General features: G+C 39.9%; 1 protein-coding gene across 5 annotated transcripts in view; it reads right to left on the bottom strand.

Moving 5' to 3' along the window:
- Positions 1 to 16,859, bottom strand: part of EML5 (EMAP like 5) — a 290,414-nt gene that overhangs the window by 219,296 nt on the left and 54,259 nt on the right. For all 5 annotated transcript variants that reach the window (XM_034768124.1, XM_034768125.1, XM_034768126.1 and 2 more), the window contains exons 3-5: positions 14,997 to 15,095; positions 13,501 to 13,569; positions 2,567 to 2,752 (exon numbers count right to left, since the gene is read on the bottom strand). In XM_034768124.1, coding sequence (XP_034624015.1) covers positions 2,567 to 2,752; positions 13,501 to 13,569; positions 14,997 to 15,095 — 354 coding nt within the window. The remainder of the gene's footprint in view (positions 1 to 2,566; positions 2,753 to 13,500; positions 13,570 to 14,996; positions 15,096 to 16,859) is intronic.

Below are 16,859 nucleotides of genomic sequence, written 5' to 3'. Positions count from 1 at the left end.
GGCTGGATGAATGGACTGTAAGGTGGATAGAAAGCTGGCTAGATCGTCGGGCTCAACGGGTAGTGATCAATGGCTCCATGTCTAGTTGGCAGCCGGTTTCAAGTGGAGTGCCCCAAGGGTCGGTCCTGGGGCCGGTTTTGTTTAATATCTTTATTAATGATCTGGAGGATGGTGTGGACTGCACTCTCAGCAAGTTTGCAGATGACACTAAACTAGGAGGCGTGGTAGATACACTAGAGGGTAGGGATCGGATACAGAGGGACCTAGACAAATTAGAGGATTGGGCAGAAAAAAACCTGATGAGGTTCAACAAGGACAAGTGCAGAGTCCTGCACTTAGGACGGAAGAATCCCATGCACTGCTACAGACTAGGGACCGAATGGCTAGGTAGCAGTTCTGCTGAAAAGGACCTAGGGGTCACAGTGGACGAGAAGCTGGATATGAGTCAACAGTGTGCTCTTGTTGCCAAGAAGGCTAACGGCATTTTAGGCTGTATAAGTAGGGGCATTGCCAGCAGATCGAGGAACGTGATCGTTCCCCTTTATTCGACATTGGTGAGGCCTCATCTGGAATACTGTGTCCAGTTTTGGGCCCCACACTACAAGAAGGATGTGGAAAAATTGGAAAGAGTCCAGCGGAGGGCAACAAAAATGATTAGGGGTCTGGAGCACATGACTTATGAGGAGAGGCTGAGAGAATTGGGATTGTTTAGTCTCCAGAAGAGAAGAATGAGGGGGGATTTGATAGCAGCCTTCAACTACCTGAAGGGGGGTTCCAAAGAGGATGGAGCTCGGCTGTTCTCAGTGGTGGCAGATGACAGAACAAGGAGCAATGGTCTCAAGTTGCAGTGGGGGAGGTCCAGGTTGGATATCAGGAAAAACTATTTCACTAGGAGGGTGGTGAAACACTGGAATGCGTTACCTAGGGAGGTGGTGGAGTCTCCTTCCTTGGAGGTTTTTAAGGCCCGGCTTGACAAAGCCCTGGCTGGGATGATTTAGCTGGGAATTGGTCCTGCTTTGAGCAGGGGGTTGGACTAGATGACCTCTTGAGGTCCCTTCCAACTCTGATATTCTATGATTCTATGATTCTACCTTTTAATAAAAGATTTAAAAGGTTTTTAATGGTATTTGCCATAGTACTATGCAGGCTAAGATGTCTGTATGCCAAACCCTGAACCTTGCTTAACACTGTTTAACATTGGACAGCAACTGGGTTATGTTAACATCTTTGGGCACCTATATTCCATCTAAATTAATGCAATATCACCCTCTCTTCCCAGCAAACATTTGCTTGTGTAATTTATTTTCTTTTCAATAAATAGTTTAAGTGCCCTATGATGTATTCAGATTACATTTTCCCACAATTTAAAAAAAAAACTTTGACAGAGGCAAACCGGAACAAGATGCCTCCTTTTTTATTTCAGCTTTCTGCCCTGGATTGGATTTGAATTCATAGTGCCAGGGTGGTGCTCAGATTCAATGACCATTACATAACATCAGAGTCACAAGGTCCTATGATGTAGAGGTAGTTTTCTAGATAACCTCTTTCTCTGCATATACTCAGTGTAATGCATCTTGCACACTGCAAGAGAAGTCTGTGACTAATAATGTTTTAATTTGATTTTCCCCACAGGGCTAGTGGGTGCATGTACTCCATTTGGGTAACTCTCAAGCATTTGAGATACTTGTGCGATGACCTGTGTCCTAATTTGATCTCTGTCTGGGAGCATAAATTCGCTACCAGAATATGTTAACATTAAGAAAAGCTCCCCCCCCCCCCAGGGTTGTATCTCAGGAATCAATAGCCAAATTTGGATCACTGGCCAAACCCCACACAAGGGACAAAATTTGAAAGCAATCCCAGTAACTGTACAGATTTTGGAGTACTTATGACAGTCAAGCTTTAAACAGAAATCTGGTCTTAAGCTTAACTATTGTAGAGCTGGGCCGCTCCACTGCAGTAAGAAAATTAAGTTTCTTCTCCTCCCATTCTGTGTCTCATTGGTTCAATTTGTCCATAACACACTGAGTTTTAACATTATCTGTAAGGTACACCATTGTCCATAATTAAAATCCACTTTCAAACATAAAGAATTGTTTTAGAAAGTCAACCTGATATACTCCTAACAGTGTGATGAAGGAAATTTCTCTTAGATTAAAAATGTCGGAAAAATTAGTGGCTTTATTTGTGAATAGTAGATGAGAAATCTTAAAATGTTGAACCTTGTCTTGTATTATCACATACACTAGTTACAACACCTGGAGGAAAAAAGAGAGACACAGCTCTGCATGTAGAAATTGGATTCAGGATTATTGATTTTTTTCTCCACTTGTCTCCTCCACATAAGCATATGGTTTAGAGTGATATGGGAAGGATACAGAAAAATTATGTAAAGAAAAAAAATAACCTCTTCAGATTTGGATTTAAACATTTTGATTTAAAATAAAAATAATCTCAACAATGATATTTCAAAAAGCTTCTTTGAGCTATTAATTACACACTAATCAATTTCCAAAGCTGTGCATTGTTCAAACAATCTGAATTATTATAACATAAATATACTTACAGCATGTGCTCCTTGTATTGTCCGTATGAGATTAATTCCTTTCCATACATATATATCTCCATTAAGTGCACCAGAATGTGTCACTTCATCTCTTGCACAGGCTAGGCAAAGTATAGTTTGGAGATCACCAGTCTTGCCAAAAACACCACGCTTTGGTGTCAACGAATTGCCACACAAGCTCCAGAACTGATAGATAAAACATATGGTATAAAAATGGTGTTTATTTTGCCAAAGTTCTGTGAATTTTGCAAACAATGTAGTGCATGCATATTTGAGAGTGAGTGAGAGAGCAATATACTAGAGCCAAGAAACACAAAGTATTGTACTCTTCATTTCTCTGGTTCTGCCATCATGTGCCAGCAATACCCCTCTGCCATATACATTGGCCAAACCGGACAGTCTCTACGTAAAAGAATAAATGGACACAAATCTGACATCAGGAATCATAACATTCAAAAACCAGGGGGAGAACATTTCAACCTCTCTAATCACTCAGTGACAGACTTGAAGGTGTCAGTTTTGCAACAAAAAAACTTCAAAAACAGACTCCAAAGAGAGACTGCTGAACTTGAATTAATATGCAAATTAGATACAATTAACTTAAGTTTAAACAGAGACTGGGAATGGTTGGGTCATTACACTAATTGAATCTATTTCCCCATGTTAAGTATCCTCACACCTTCTATGGGTCATCTTGATTATCACTGCAAAGGTTTTTTTTTCTCCTCATGGTAGCTCATCTCAATTGATTGGCCTCTTCCAGTTGGTATGGCTACATCCACCTTTTCTTGTTCTCTGTATGTATAAATATCTTCTTTCTGTGTGTTCCATTCTATGCATCCAATGAAGTGGGCTGTAGCCCACGAAAGCTTATGCTCAAATAAATTTGTTAGTCTGTAAGGTGCCACAAGCACGCCTGTTCTTGTTGTTAACATTATTATTTGAACCTTAACTTCCTCTATGGGCTCCTTGTATTGTCCGTATGAGATTAATTCCTCAGCTGGACTACATCTTCCATTATACAACACCCACCTCCTTTCCCCCTCTCTTTTTGTGAATCCAGCCCTTTTAAAATGCCTGAAACAAAATATTTTGGGTCAAACTACATGTTTCTTTGACCTGAAAGATTTTAATCGATCTGTCAAAATGTTTCACAATTTTTGGATTTGACCCAAACCAAGCCCACCTACCCACCCCCGCTTTTTTTTTTAATTACTAGCAAACTGAAAAATAAATTATTCACCCAGCTCTAGTCCTTATTGACCACTCCCTAACCAAAGATCTTGGCAGGGACTAGGTCTGCAAATACTGTATCCTCAGTGCCAGAGTTACAGGCTAAGTATTGTCCCACTCTCTTGCTGTATACTTCTTTTTCCTGGTATGCAATGCAGAGCTGTGGCCATAAAGGCTGCCACACCTTGTACTTTATTGAAAAATCCTGCTCACTTTTTCTATGCACATAAATATGCAGTAGAGTGCATAGGAACTGCTGAGCCAATTTTGTAAACCTGTGTTGAATGTCGTGTAGCATTTACTTCATTCACTGCAAACAAGTAACACAAACTGTCTCAAGAGATGCGCCATCATTTTCCCTGTACCCCTTTGTGCTAATTTAGACTCTTAATCAGCATTTTTGTTGCTCACAACCTGTTAAAAATTCTGAATAATGGACATTAGTAGAAGGATTGCAGCAGTTACCTAAAAAAAGATTTTCATATTTCCAGTGGTTATTGAGAAATAACCATACACTGATTATGCAAATCCCTGCACTTGAACTCTGATTGGTTAATTATAGCAGTACAGAGATTTACATACTATATTACCTGAGAAATAACAGTACAATCATTGTACAAATCAGGCACCCACAACCAATATGGGAGCAGAGAATAGCATATATGAGGAAAGCAATTCCACAGAATCTTGTCATTTCAATCGATTTAGGCAATTCCATTTAATAATATAACAATTTGCATTCTCCAGTCAAATACCTACTCAATATGAAGTCTATCCAGAGATTATATAATGATTCCTAGCATGAGAAATAATTGTTGATGTTAAAAAGGAATATCATGATAGATTATACATATTTTTAAAGTCTGACCTCTTGCCTAATCAGGATGCTATTCAAGATCTTGGGTTAGGATTTTTTATTTAACTAACGCATGACCAAATAGCTGCAGCCTAGTTGTTAAAGATGCTCAGAATATGATTTAATTAAAACGGATTTTGTTAACTATAAGTTGCTAAAAGAAACTAACTTTTTAAAATAAACAAATAGGTTACTTCAGCAATTTGAGCCATTCTTAATATACAATTGTTTTTGGCCAAAAGATAGGAGGACTGATTTGCCAGTGTTGCTCTATGTCTTGAAGTGGCAGAAAGTTAAGCAGTAATCAAGCTAATGGAAGTCTTTAAACTACATGATAGGCAGTATGTTAAATCAAAGTTGTACGCAATCTAGCTGACACATTGAACATTTTTGCCAACAAAGCAATAATAGTTTAATCCCCACATTCACTCCTTACAAGCAACATAAATTTCCCACCTGTCAATGATAAAAAAATAATTTCCTTTTTTTAAAAAGTACTCCCAGAGATCTTTGTAAACAAATGGCTATAGGGAATTTCAATTGCCACTCCTCATTTTTTAGTGTAAATTAGGGATCAAATTGGGGCATATACAGGGATACCCATCTCCCCAGTCACCCCCCAGCCACCAATTTCTGCTCCAGAATCTCAGCTTTTCTCTTTAAAGTTGCTCCCTCAATAAATGTTGAGAGAGGAGGCTCCCTGAAGAGGAGGCAGGGTAGAAGCTTGGCACCGACCACAATTGAATAGAATAATCTCTGGTGACTACAAGACCCACTAATTCAAAACAATTCCAGTGAATGCTTGGAAGGAGGATGGACAGACAGACAGTTGCTAAAGATGGGTGAGAAGGGTAGGGACCTAGGATTAAGATCAGTATGGGCTTTTAATATGACCACCACACTTGCTGCTTATTGGTGGACAAAGAAGGTATTTGAATGGGAGAAGGATGAGCTCCATTGTGCGAGAAGGGGTTATTCACCTTGTGCAGTAACTGTGGTTCTTTGAGATATGTGTCCCCCTATGGGTGCTCCACTGTAGATGTATCTGTGTCCTTGTGCCTCAGATTGGAGATTTCAGGTAGCGGTGTCCATTCGGCCTGCACATGTGCTCTCCCTGTCTCATGCCTTGCCTCAAGGCTATCCAGTGCTGCACAAGTTAACCACCCTCAGTTCCTTCTCTATTGCAGAGCCTCTTATTAAGAGCTCACAAATAGAAGGGAAGACTTCCACCATTTGAGAGAGTCTTTGATTATGAAGGACATTAACAGTGGTTTGGTCAATCTGTCTGTTTGGTGCATATACCATTTTGAGCCATGCCTGAAGGCAACACAGGTGGAGCCTTGCATGAGTTATTACAAGGTGCCTGCTGCCATGTACCCCAGTAGTTGAAGGCAATTCCTGGCCAAGGTTTGGGGGCTGATATGGATGGTGTCAATTAAGATTGTTAGCATACTGAACCTGTGAGTGGGAGGAAGGCTTTGGCCTTTACTGCATCTAGATAGGCTCCTATGAATTCTAGATGTTGCATTGGAGTTAGAGTCAATTTTTGAATGTTCAGTTGTAGTCCCAACTCCATAAATAATCTATAGCAGTGGTTCTCAACCTGTGGTCCAATCAGCACACAGCTGTGGCCTCATGTGACATCCTCAGGGCCATAGAGGTAGTGTGTGTGTTATGTGAGTCACATCCACACCATATATAGAGAATTGCATGGCTGATAGGGCATCAAACAGTTGTACCTTGAGTAGGCAGTCATCTAGATACAGATATATCATGATTCCTAATTTGCAAAGACATGCCGCTACCACAGATAGGACCTTCAAGAATGCTCTGGATGCAGACAATAGGCTTAATGGAAGTACCCTGTATTGAAAATGGTCTTGACCTAGGCTGAATCTCAGGAACTTTCTGTGGAATGGTTGGATCTTGATATGAAAATAAGCATCTTGTAGGTCAAGGGCCGAAAACCAGTCTCCTTAGTCCAGATATGAAATTATTGTTGCTAATTTAACCATCTTGAATCTTTGTGCCTTTACATATTTGTTGAGCAATCTCAGATCCAGAATGGGTCTCCATCCTTTAGTCTTTTTCAGTAACAGGAAGTATTTGGAGTATACTTTCCCTCTGTGCTGATTGGGAACTTGTTCTATAGCACTGAGGTTTGACATGGTATATTTCTTGATGTAACAGACACTCGTGAGAGGGGTCCTTGAAGAGGGACAGAGAGAGAGAGGATGGTTAGGAGGGAGGGAGGGAAAGTGGACTGAATAACCATTGGAGATTATTTCCACTTATCTGACATTATCTTTTCCCCGTTTTGTCAAAAGAACAAGGCGGTGTCTAAAACGATGGCGATAACATGAATTTTGCAGCAACTGATGGTGGCTAGGGGCCTCAGGCTATGTATCAAAATTGATATTTCAACATTGAAGGCTGTGCAGTTGAGGTTTGGAGCGTTGTTGCCCTTTATTTTTGTATCCGTTGTCTCTTCCACTGAGGTTCATAGTTTCTCTGGGGTGGACGGAACTGGGCAGGTCAGGATCTTTGTGATGTCTGAGATTTGCTGTACCTCCTTTTCTGTGCAGGTCTGTAGATCCTCAGGGAATGCAAAATGGCTCGAGTAGTTTAGTGCATGGAGGGAATCATCTGTTTTTTCCATGAAGAGTTTGGATCTTTTGAATGGAAGGTCCTCCTCAATCATTTGGACTTCTCTTGGGAGGCTGGAAAGGTGAAGTCACATAGCTCTCCTGAGAAGATGTATCAGCAGTGTCTAGTAAAGTCTGTAATGATGTACTTGCCAGAAACTGGCCCTCAACAATGATGAGTTGGAACTGCACTCTTTGATCATTTGGGAGATGTTCAATAAAGGTGCTGAATTTTGAATAATTGATGTGGTTATATTTCATCATCAAGGCCTAATAATTAGCAATCCTAAACTGTAGGGTTGCTGATGAGTACAATTTCCTGCCGAATAAGTTCATTCTTTTCCAGTCCTTGTGATAGGGTGTTGATTTAGCATGGTGCTGTTTGCCACATTTATTTACAGCATCTACCACAAGGGAATTTAGTGATGGATGGGAGAAGAGAAAGTCCACGTCTTAAGAGGGGACATAATATTTTTTATCTGGACTATCATGGCTGGTGTTTGCCTGATGGTTTTGGCTAGGTCTAGTATCTTCCATATGTCCTTATCAGGTTGCATTGCATTCTCTATCAATGAGGCAATTGATAGAGACTGCAATGCGACCTGATAAGGACATATGGAAGATGTCCAGCAGCTTTTATTGTGTCTCCTTTATTGTGTCTCCTTCAAAGGGATCTGAAGTGAGTCCACCACTGTCTTGGTGAGGTCTTGAAATTGTTTAAAGTCATCTGCCATAGTTTACGGAAGAGGCATAATGGCTTCAAGTGGAATGGATGATTAGATGTTTGTTAATGGAGTAATTTCTTTATCCAGTCTTGCTTTCTGTTCCTCAAAAATCTCCTCTTGAGGAGCAGGGGGTCTAGAAAGGGAAGTTGAGGGAGATTGTTTTCCTCCATCCCTATGTGAGACATTTGAGGTCCTAGAGAACTGGTGTGTCTAGAGGCTTCCCAGGGGTCCCAATACGGCCAACTGGAGTGGTGCAGACAGCATGGATGGTGGTACCTGGCCAACGGTGTCCATACCAAGTGGGTGGGCTTTGTCTATCATGTCAGTTTTGTGGCTCTGTAACTGTTTCTAGGTGATTGGTCCCTTGATGTTGTCCTGGGGAACTTTGTACTGAGACTGAAGATATGTTATCATCATCCTCTTCTTCACTTGATAGAGGTGGAGCAGAAAAGGAGGCTGATGAGGAGTGTCTTGGTACCGTGGGGAATTCAGGAGACCGAGATGTGGTTGGTGCCAGTACTAAGTAATGGGGATTCTAGCATTTCTGAGACCAAGAGGTCTTTGAACAGAATTCCTGTAGTACTATGGTAGTAATCAGTACCAATGGAGTCTGCCTAGAGAGGCCTGGTGTCAAGGGAGTCAGCGGCACCTGTAGTCTTCTGTGGTCCAATGATCAGCCAGAAGATGGTGCTCTGGTCTTTTGTGTGGAAGTGCTCGGTACTGAGGCTCTCCTTGTCTCTGGTAGTGCCATTTTAGAAGAGCTAGCACAGTCTCTACTGCTTCTTTTCTCTGACAGAACCAATGCCTCTGACCCTGTGCCCTTCAGGTCTTTAGGCTTACAGACAGTACCAGTACTTGAGGAGCCTAATGGCTCATGGGTACCCTGTTGAGGTTTGGTCAGTACCAAGGTGGATGATTTTGCGGGGGAATCTCTTTTTTCCCAGTCAATTCTTCAGTTTGGGGACTGGTAGCTCTCTTTTTTGGTGGTTTTGTGAGAGGAATCAGCAGATATCCTCTTTGAATCCACCTGGGAGTGGATTCAAAGGACTGTTGCTCTGGGGTGATCTAACTGATCTTTCCATCAAGAGGAGTCTGAGCTTCAGTTCATGGCTTTTTCCTGTTCCTGATTTTAATTTCAGACAGAAAGTACACTTTTGTGAAACTCTCCTAGGCAGTGAATGCAGCATGAATGGCCGCTACTGACCAGAATAACTTTTCTGCAGGAGAGATAGCGTTTAAACCTGGGGAAGCCAGGCATACCCCTTTTGGGGTTTAGTTTCCCCAAAGAGGAAGAGAACTGTTTTTGAAAGGCCCCCACCCTCTTTTTTTTTTTAAGAAAAGAAAAAGAGTAATATTAATCTAGGTAACAAACTACTAACTAGAAATAAAGTTTAGAAATCATTAGGAGCACTAGAATCATCACTTAGACTCTTCTAGTGCTCCATCTCAGGCCAACAGAAGTTGAGAAGGAACTGAGTGTGTTTGCCTGCGCAGCACTAAATAGCATTGAGGCAAAACATGAGAGAAGAAGAGCACATGTGTAGGCTGAACAGGCACTGCTATCTAAAATCTCCAGTCTGAGAGGCACAGTGACACAGATACACCTACAGAGGAGCACCCATAGGGATACTACTCGAAGAAGTGTGGCTTTTTCTTTGGCAACACAATGAAGCTTTGGTAAGCCTGCTGAGAGATACTCTGGCAGTACTGACCCTTGAAGTGGAAGGGTTTCCTCTTGTTAGCTGGTATGTAGACCCTAAAGAGCAGAGAATGCCTCTGGAATCTTTGAGGGAGTATGGGAAGTCATCAGTCCAGATTACAAGCCTCAGTGACAGGAAGGATGGTGCAGTGTTCAACAGTGACAAAAATGTCGGTAGTGGGAAAAGATCTGGAGGAAAAAAATGCAAGAGTTTCTCTTTTATTTATTTGAGTTCCCGGTGTTTCTCTATGATGTAAGAAATGCTTCTCCATGCATTTCTTAACTGTAGGCTGTTAGAAGTCATTGATTGCTCCAGGAAAACAACAGAACCTTGAGTGTCTGGATTCACCTCAAAATTATTTTTTGTATAACTGTGCCTGCTGCCCTTTGATGTAGCTGTCTGTCCCAAGCCTGGACAAAGTGAGGTTTGAAATCAAGTCTAACCACCTAACCTTGTTAAAAAAAACAACTAATTGGTTATAGAAAATGGAGCCGAGCTACCATTCTGGTAAAAATGGTTGCTCTATAGAGAATACTGCCATCCCCTCATGCTAAATGAAGATTCCTGGTAAAAGCCAGTCTCTGGAAGACAGGACCCTCAAAAGTATGATGCTGACAGCAAGAAAACACTTCAAAGCTCTCACAGATCATGAGGGAGATGAACAACTATGAACTTGAAATCCTGAGTATCAGTCAGAGCAGACTGACAGGTGTGGTAAGAAGAATTCCAAGCAAGAGAAAAAAATCTCATCTATGCAGGTCTTAGTGACAATGCATGCTTCGCAGGAGTAGCACTCAATGCAACAGATTCTATGGAAAAATCGCTTTTCAACCGGAAACCTATCAACCAACACATCATATGTGCAAGGCTCCAAATAAGATTCCTAAACATGTCAAGAATACGGTGCTATGCTCTGACACAGGAACATAGTGATGAGGATAAAGATAAGTACTATAATGGACTCCAAATGTGATTGACAGAATACCAAAACTTGATTTACTCATTCTGATGGCTAAAGTGCGATGTGATAACCAAGGAATGGAAAGATCAGTGGGGAAGTGTGTGTTGGGAATCATTAAACCCAAATGGTGAGAGATTCATTTAATTGTGCATGGTGTCCAACCCAGTTCTTGCAAGCACCCTGTTCCCTCATAACGATATATGTAGACAAACATAGAATTCACCATGTGGCAAAATAAAAAAACAAAATAAAAAAACCCAGCTCAATCACATCTGCATTAGTTCAAGATACAGGTCATCTATCCAAAATGCAAGTGCATATCGAGCAACAGATGCCAACAGCTTTGCCAAACTGAATTCAAAACTGAGAAAGCTCAAAAGTACAAAAGTACTGTGAGAAACTCCAACTTCAACTAAGGAACAGATTTGAGGCATTGCCAGAGGCAGAGGAAGACAGGGCAACAACTGGACCTAAAGAAAGTGGGCAGCGCTCAGTGACAATGTGATTCAACCAGCAGCAGTTGTAGTTGGATATCAACATAAACATAGCAAGAATTAGATAAGCCAACAGATACACCATCTTATTGATGAAAGTAAAGTACTGAAAGGAAAACTCCTGAATCCTAAGATCAATGAAATATTGGAAAAAGCAAAAGGAGTACAAGAAAACAGACAAAGCAGTGAAAAGCAATGCAAGGAAAAAGAAACAGCATTATGTTTAAGACTTAGCAGCTGAAGCTGCTGTTATGATACAAAACCTCAGAGTAGTTTAACTCGTAACTAAAACCCTGTGTGGAAACTGTGTGGAACAATAAAAAATACAGAAGGAAAATGTTTACAACTGGGGTAGAACAGAACAACAGATGGGCAGAGCATTTTAAATAAATCCTCAACAGACCAAGCCATACCTCAGCACCAGAATTCAATGAAACATGCAAACCTGACCAATTTGATATCAACATCGGTACCATAAAGATGTCAGAAATACAGGCTACAATCAAGAAGCTCAAAAACAACAGAGCAGAGGGAGATGATCAAATCACAGCAGAAATGCACTTGACACTACAACCCTAACCAAACTGGCAGAGCTGTTTAATGAGGTCTGGGGAAAGAGAGACCACACCTAACCAGCGGATATATGGAATAATTCTCAGAATACTCAAAAATGGTGATTTTACTGACTAACGACTGGAGAGGAGTCACTACTCTCTGTAGCAGGAAAAGTCTTCTATAGTGTGATACTATACAGGATGAAAGAGGCATTGGATGCACAGCTTAGGGAAGAAGCATCTGGATTCAAGCCGAAGAGATCCTGTGTAGATCAGAAAAATGCATACAATGGCAGGCTCCCCTTATTATCAATTTAGTCTAATTTCAAAAGGCATTTAACAGACTGCATAGGCATACATTGTGGAATATTCTTCAGTCTTATGAAATTCCAGCTAAAATTGTCATAATCAAGACTAAATACATTGATACAAACAACACTCTAAGGGTAAACAACCAGACCCGATGGTTCAACATGGACACTAGCATTATTGTTTGGGATTGCCATAGATTGGATAATTAAGAAGTACATTAGCAACACTAGCATAGTATGGGTAGATGGCAAATGCCTACAAGGCCTAGATTTTGCTGATGATATCATGCTAGAGTGACATTTCCAAAAAGCTACAAAGAAAGACAGACACGTTTGCAAAATTATCAGGCCTAGCAGGACTCACAAACGAATGTCCTTGAAACCCTAGTGTCAAGCAATAACAACATATCAGAAGGCAAAAACAAAGAAAGTTGAACAGTTCATTTACTTGAGCAGCACCATATTTGCTAACAGAGATTTTGTGAAATAAGTGATATCAAGGATAGGAAAGGCATCCACAGCATTCACTAAAAACTCAAAACCTATGGAAATCAAAGATATACAGTACCAAAACAAAACTAAACTTTCAACTCAAATGTAATCTCAGTGCTAACATACAGCTGAAAGAGCTGGAGATCTTAAAATGTTAGATAGAAAACTAGATGCCTTTGAAAATAAATGCCTAGGAAAGATTCTGGGCATTGGATAGTGAGACTTTATCAACGATGAAGAGATCTGAGAAATTATCAATCAGCAGCTTATCTCCACTAGAATTAGAAGAAAATGGACATATTTGGGGCATGCCAACAGACAGACTCCCACGTAAAGCTCTCAGGTAAAACCCAACTGATGTGAGGAAACAAGGGCACCCCAGAGAAGAACCACCACCCTTAGCAGGTGTTCTAAGGGTGGTGGTTCAGTCAATCTCAACACCATAGAGCAGATGGAAGCAGCAGATAATGACAGAGAGGATGGAAGAGACTAGTTTCTGCCCTGTGTGCCAACATCAGCAAAAGTAGGATGTAGTAAAAAATCATCATCATCACCACTACTTACTTAGGATCTCAAACAGTATATTTTATAATACTTTATTTTTAAATAACTTCAGTGTATCTTGTGGAAGAACTCTCATGTCCTTTTAAAAAAAACTGCACTAGCAGTTGTCTAATTACAAATAATGTTCTTTTTCCAATTTACATGTTCAATTTATATTAAGCAGCAACTGAATCTAATATAGTCTATTAATGGAAAAGTTATCAGAATATCTCATGAGCAATAATATTTTTGTTTGTAATTTATTAGTAAGATTCTGAATACAAACCTCCTATCTAAATTAAATATAAAAGTACTCCCTTTAGATTCCATAATTAATTGTTTTACAAAAAAAAAAAAAAGAGTAATAGTAAATATAACTCAACATATTTATATAAGAAAAGTGTAAATTTAGTACAGTACCTTAATATGTTTTACACCACAGCTGACTAGTTTGTTTGGTTGGTACAAATCCCAAGAAATATCAAATATCTGCAAATAAATCAGAACGCTAGTAAAGATGGCCTTTTTAATACATGTATAATTTTATATATAAATGAAAATAGAACAAATTCCCATTCAAATGACAAACAGCACAAAATCTACTGACCTATAGACAGCAAAAAGCCATTTCAGAACTTTTCAAAGAAGTTTATTGGGACTATTTTTTATGCCTCCTCTCAAAAGTTAAATTGCATTGTTCATTATATAAATAGCTTTCATTATCTGTATTTGTCTGGCATACCCAAAGTAACACAGTTACAGAAGATGATGTGTGTATATTTAAAAGTTGTAGAAAAAAATCCTATCTTGCATTTGAGAAATAATATTTTATTATACAGGTCTGTCGCATCTTACGCTGGGGTTACGTTCCGCAGTCAGCGCGTAAAGCGAAAATTGCGTATAGTCATAGAATCATAGAATCATAGAATATCAGAGTTGGAAGGGACCTCAAGAGGTCATCTAGTCCAACCCCCTGCTCAAAGCAGGACCAATTCCCAGCTAAATCATCCCAGCCAGGGCTTAGTCAAAATTACATTGAGTGTAATGGCGGGCGGAATCGCCCGCACTACAGGTACAGTATTAAAATTGTTATTTTTCTCTTCTTTTTTGTTTTTGCCGACCGCATAAAGCTGAAATCGCGCATGTTAAATGCGCATAAGATGCGACAGACCTGTATAAAAAGGGGCACACAGAAGTCTAATGCTGTTTTTTTCTGATGTTTGAGGACTGTGAAGTTGTGCAAGTTAATGTTTTTATGCCTTTTCTCATTTTTATGTATTATCTTAGATGTAATATGTCTAAACTAGAAGCTTGATAAGGAAATAAAATTCAATATCTATTTGTCAGAATGCTCTGAAGGAGTTATTAGTGATATTCTCAAAAGCCTGGAAGATTTTAAATGCCAGCGAGATTATAAAAATAAAAATAGTCACCAAATCTATATTATTGTTAAATGGAGTTAAATTCTTGCAATATGTCTTAATAGTGTTCTTTTTGAGTATTCTTTCATTTGTGTCAAAGCTATGAATAAGCCTGCTTCAAAATGGTCTCCAAAGTACCATGTGTATTCCCCAACTCCTAAGCCACATACAGCTAATGAATTACAGAGTTCAAAAGATTTGGCACATTTTGGTTCTCCCGTACCAGGAGTAGGGTCTAGCGTTTCCTCAAATATGACACCTTCAATATATGCTTCTAGGTCTCCACAGAGTATGCATAAATATGTGGTAAACCACATATCATCTAAAGCATAGATATTTATGATGCATATATTTTTCCACAAATAAAGTTAACATGATCAACTTCTATAATCTACAACAGCTGATATTCAGAAAACAAAAATTCCCAATATGTACACACAGAGGTTTCAAAATCCCCAAATCCCACCAATACTCCTATTAAGTAGTTATGCTTACCCTGTCTGTATGACCAGGAGCCATCGATAACATTTTTCCTTTTCTCCAATCCCACACGCATATTGTATTTTTTGAATCAAGACCCACTGAGACCAAACGCTGATAATTTCCAAGAAGTTTAAAAAAGAAAAAGGAAAATATCAATATTTGGATCAAGTTCCCATTTAATTTTGAGAGACATCTTACCATACCTGGATTTTTAAAAGAAATCTAATTGTATACAGTAACTCCTCACTTAAAGTCATCCTGGTTAACATTGTTTCATTGCTGATCAATTAGAGAACATGCTCATTTAAAGTTGTGCAATGCTCCCTTATAATGTTGTTTGGCAGCTGCCTGCTTTGTCCACTGCTTGCAGAAAGAGCAGCCCGTTGGAGCTAGCTGGTAGGGGGCTTGGAACCAGGGTGGATCGGCAGCCCCCCTATCAGCTCCCCACTCCCTTAAGTTCCCTGTGCAGCAGCCGCCCAGCAGGCTATCAATTGCTGGGAGTTCAGCTGTCCCTCCCCCCACTGCCATGTGCTGCTCCTGCCCTCTGCCTTGGAGCTGCTCCCGGGAGCCTCCTGCTTGCTGTTTGGGGGTGGGGGGGTTGGGAGGAAGAGGGCTAATGTCAAGGTGTCCCCCTCCCCCCTGCTCCTGGCCCCCGCTTACCCCATCTCCATAGAGCAGAGAGCGACATGACAGGGCTCAGGACAGAGGGAGCTTGCTGGGCAGCAGCTGCTGTCTCAACTTGCTGATCTACTTAAAAAGGCAGTGTACTTAGAGTGGGGTCAGATTACCTAAAGGGGCAATGTGCATCTCTCTCTCTCTCTCACACACACACACACACACACACACACATACACACACACACAGGGTGTGTGTCTCTCTGTCACTGTCTGCCATGCTGTCTCCCCTCCCTCCATTTCTCCCTTGTAGAGTGTGACGCTACATTAACAACAATGCGATAACCCTTGAGGGCTCAGTCGAGTACTAGTTCATCATTTACCAGTAAGGCATTCCCTGGGAAATATCCCACCCTCTGACTTCATCACCACAACCAAGCTTCACAATCATCATTACTGTGTACAGTATTAAATTGTTTGTTTAAAACTTATACTGTATAAATATATAGTCTTTTGTCTGGTGAAAAACATTTCCCTGGAACATAACCTCCCCCACCCCCCATTTACATTAATTCTTATGGGGAAATTGGATTCACTTAACATCGTTTCGCTTAAAGTTGCGTTTTTCAGGAACATAACTACAACGTTAAGCAAGGAGTTACTGTATATATTTAAGAGGGGGGAAAATAGAGCAACAGGGCCCAGTGTTAGTCTTCATGTAAGTAAAAAACTTCCATGGAGGTTGTGTCAGTAGAAGAATAATACACTTTTATAAACCTGAGGTTAACTAGTACCTTAACAAATATTAACAGATATTTCTGAATTAATACTTTGAATATTGTTCTAGAAATGTCCTCAATATACAAATGTGAATAAAACATAAAACATTACTCTGTACCTAAGACCCAATTCTGTAAAAATGCAGGTGCTAAATATTAAGTATGTGAGCAATCCCACTGAAGTTAGTTTAAATTTAAAGTACATACACCCTGATCCTGTAAACAGTTACCTAAGTATTAATCTTAAAATTTCAAGGAAGTGTAAAGAATAAACACATCATCTTTATCCTTACATCTTCAAAACCTGTTAAACAAAATATTTCTTTTAAAAAAATGAAGTTAAAGCTGAGAGTGTTTTTAAAATTCAGTTCAGCCAATACCCAAAAATATTTTTAACATTCTATACCTATTACATTTTATATTTTATTTTCTGAAATTCTTAAGAGATCCAGGGAGAAGACGTTTCAGACATAAGGAAGCTG

Source organism: Trachemys scripta, chromosome 4, assembly GCF_013100865.1.
Source record: "Trachemys scripta elegans isolate TJP31775 chromosome 4, CAS_Tse_1.0, whole genome shotgun sequence".
Classification (NCBI taxonomy): Eukaryota; Metazoa; Chordata; order Testudines; family Emydidae; genus Trachemys; species Trachemys scripta.
Note: the sequence above shows the minus strand (reverse complement) of the source record. Positions and strands in the feature narration are given on the sequence as shown.